Genomic DNA, 3,452 nt, shown 5'->3' on the forward strand with positions numbered 1-3,452 from the left:
TTTCTGCCTGGTTCTGGGACAACGTGTGTGTTACCCATCTTTGCAGCCCTAGATTTCAGTGGCTATGAAATGCTCAATAAGTGCTTACTGAATTAGTGAATGAAGGAGTGTGGGGCAGTAATTGAGTGCCCTGCTCTTAAGATAGAGAAACACCTGAGATGGGGAGTCAATTCTTTTTTTTTTTTTTTTTTTTTTTTTGCAGTACGCGGGCCTCTCACTGTTGTGGCCTCTCCCGTTGCAGAGCACAGGCTCTGGACGCGCAGGCCCAGCGGCCATGGCTCACGGGCCCAGCCGCTCCGCGGCATGTGGGATCTTCCCAGACCAGGGCACGAACCCGTGTCCCATGCATCGGCAGGCGGACTCTCAACCACTGCGCCACCAGGGAAGCCCGGGGAGTCAATTCTCATGAGTACTTCTGTGATAATTTATCACATCATTTTTCTCTGAATTGAATAAGAGCAAATTGAAAACACTGAGAGATAGATGTGACACCCACCACCCACCCACCCCAACTGATTAAGAAATTGAAAGGGGATCTGGAAGTGTACATACGGCAGGTGGAGGTTATCAGAAATTACAGCTTCTGGGATATGATGGTTACTAGAAACCTGACCTAAAATCCCTGAGAGATGCATTATACCCTGGGTTGCAGATATACGTATGTATAGTGAAAGCTAGTTGAACACAGGGGTTAAGAGCACAGACAAAGAAGGCACATTACCTGGGTTTGAATGCCAGTCCAGCATTTAATCTCATCTTGTCTCAGCAGCCTCATCTCTACCTAAACCTCCTCATCTGTAAACTGGGGACAATAAGAACAATACCTACCTCTTGAGTAGTCATGAGGAGAAATGAGTAAAATATGTAAAGTGTGGAGAACAATGCCTGGCACGTAGTGAATGCCATATCCACCATGTAACCTGTAATTATAACTATGAATAAAGACTGATAGTTCTAGGTTAAATGTGTCTATTCCCTCCCTCTCCCCCGTGTCCATAGACATGAAGGCTAACCTTAAATTATTGGTAGGTTCCCGCACCTTTAGTGGGAAATTTACCTTGTCAAACATGAAGACTTTGTTGATTTGGCCTCGGAAGACCCTCAGGACAGAGTTAATGTGCACGCAGGCATCCTGGATGGCTGAGCCGATGACTTCTGCTTTGTCTTGGTCCTTAAACACCAGGTTCACAAACACGATCGTCACTGGGCGAAGCTCAGACAAATAACCCCGAAGCTGTTTGTCATCAATCTGCAATTTAGAGGGAAGCTTTCCTTAACATGTGTCCTTGGCAGTGGATCTTTCCTCCCAATATCACCCCTACACCCAAAATTATCACTGGGATAGAACTAGCCTTTTGAGATTCTCTAGGGAAGCTGAAGTTATCCAAGTTGGGAGGTACAACACAGAAGAGGCAACCCAAAGTAAAACAGATGGAAACGGAATGGCCTATCAAAATCTCTTCCAGGGGATACGAGTGTCGTCCGGGGTGCTGCAAGGGGAAAGGCCATGTGTAGACACAGCAAGGAGGCCACCGTTTGCAAGCTGAGAAGAGAACTCTCACCAAAACCAACCCTGCTGACACCTTGATCATGACTCTGGCCTCCGGAACTCCGAGTGGATGAAAGGCTCTTGCTGCTCCAGCCAGGAGTCAGGACTCTGCCTCTGAGGTGGGAGAGCCAACTTCAGAACACTCGTCAAGAAGAGACCTCCCAGCCCCACATAATATCAAACGGCGAAAATCTCCCAGAGATCTCCATCTCAACACCAGCACCCAGCTTCACTCAACGACCAGCAAGCTACAGTGCTGGACAACCTATGCCAACCATATAGCAAAACAGGAACACAACCCCACCCACTAGCAGAGAGGCTGCCTAAAATCATAATAAGTCCACAGACACCCCAAAACACACCACCAGACGTGGACCTGCCCACTAGAGAGACAAGATCTAGCCTCATACACCACAACACAGGCACTAGTCCCCTCCACCAGGAAGCCTACACAACCCACTGAACCAACCTTAGCCACTGGAGACAGACATCAAAAACAACGGGAGCTACGAACTTGCAGCCTGCAAAAAGGTGAACCCAATCACAGTAAGATAAGCAAAATGAGAAGACAGAAAAACACACAGCAGATGAAGGAGCAGGATAAAAACCCACCAGACCTAACAAATGAAGAGGAAATAGGCAGTCTACCTGAAAAAGAGTTCAGAATAATGATAGTAAAGATGATCCAAAATCTTGGAAATAGAATGGACAAAATGCAAGAAGCAGTTAACAAGGACCTAGAAGAAATAAAGATGAAACAGACAATGATGAACAACACAATAAATGAAATGAAAAATACTCTAGATGGGATCAATAGCAGAATAAATGAGGCAGAAGAACGGATAAGTGACCTGGAAGATAAAATAGTGGAAATAACTACTGCAGAGCAGAATAAAGAAAAAAGAATGAAAAGAACTGAGGACAGTCTCAGAGACCTCTGGGACAACATTAAACGCACCAACATTCGAATTATAGGGGTTCCAGAAGAAGAAGAGAAAAAGAAAGGGACTGAGAAAATATTTGAAGAGATTATAGTTGAAAACTTCCCTAATATGGGAAAGGAAATAGTTAATCAAGTCCAGGAAGCACAGAGAGTCCCATACAGGATAAATTCAAGGAGAAATACGCCAAGACACATATTAATCAAACTGTCAAAAACTAAATACAAAGAAAGCATATTAAAAGCAGCAAGGGAAAAACAACAAATAACACACAAGGGAATCCCCATAAGGTTAACAGCTGATCTCTCAGCAGAAACTCTACAAGCCAGAAGGGAGTGGCAGGACATACTGAAAGTGATGAAGGAGAAAAACCTGCAACCAAGATTACTCTACCCAGCAAGGATCTCATTCAGATTTGATGGAGAAATTAAAACCTTTACAGACAAGCAAAAGCTGAGAGAGTTCAGCACCACCAAACCAGCTTTACAACAAATGCTAAAGGAACTTCTCTAGACAAAAACACAAGAGAAGGAAAAGTCCTATAATAACGAACCCAAAACAATTTAGAAAATGGGAATAGGAACATACATATCGATAATTACCTTAAATGTAAATGGACTAAATGCTCCCACCAAAAGACACAGATTGGCTGAATGGATACAAAAACAAGACCCATATATATGCTGTCTACAAGAGACCCACTTCAGACCTAGAGACACATACAGACTGAAAGTAAGGGGATGGAAAAAGATATTCCATGCAAATGGAAACCAAAAGAAAGCTGGAGTAGCAATTCTCATATCAGACAAAATAGACTTTAAAATAAGGACTATCAGAAGAGACAAAGAAGGACACTACATAATGATTAAGGGATCGATCCAAGAAGAAGATATAACAATTGTAAATACTTATGCCCCCAACATAGGAGCACCTCAATACATAAGGCAAATACTAACAACCAT

General features: G+C 43.5%; 1 protein-coding gene across 1 annotated transcript in view; it reads right to left on the bottom strand.

Moving 5' to 3' along the window:
- ADCY10 (adenylate cyclase 10) overlaps window positions 1-3,452 on the bottom strand; it is a 102,171-nt gene that overhangs the window by 81,776 nt on the left and 16,943 nt on the right. The window contains exon 8 of the mRNA XM_007458099.1: window positions 1,058-1,249. Within this exon, the coding sequence (XP_007458161.1) occupies window positions 1,058-1,249 (192 nt within the window). The remainder of the gene's footprint in view (window positions 1-1,057; window positions 1,250-3,452) is intronic.

Source organism: Lipotes vexillifer, unplaced genomic scaffold, assembly GCF_000442215.2.
Source record: "Lipotes vexillifer unplaced genomic scaffold, Lipotes_vexillifer_v1.1 scaffold189, whole genome shotgun sequence".
Lineage (NCBI taxonomy): Eukaryota > Metazoa > Chordata > Mammalia > Artiodactyla > Lipotidae > Lipotes > Lipotes vexillifer.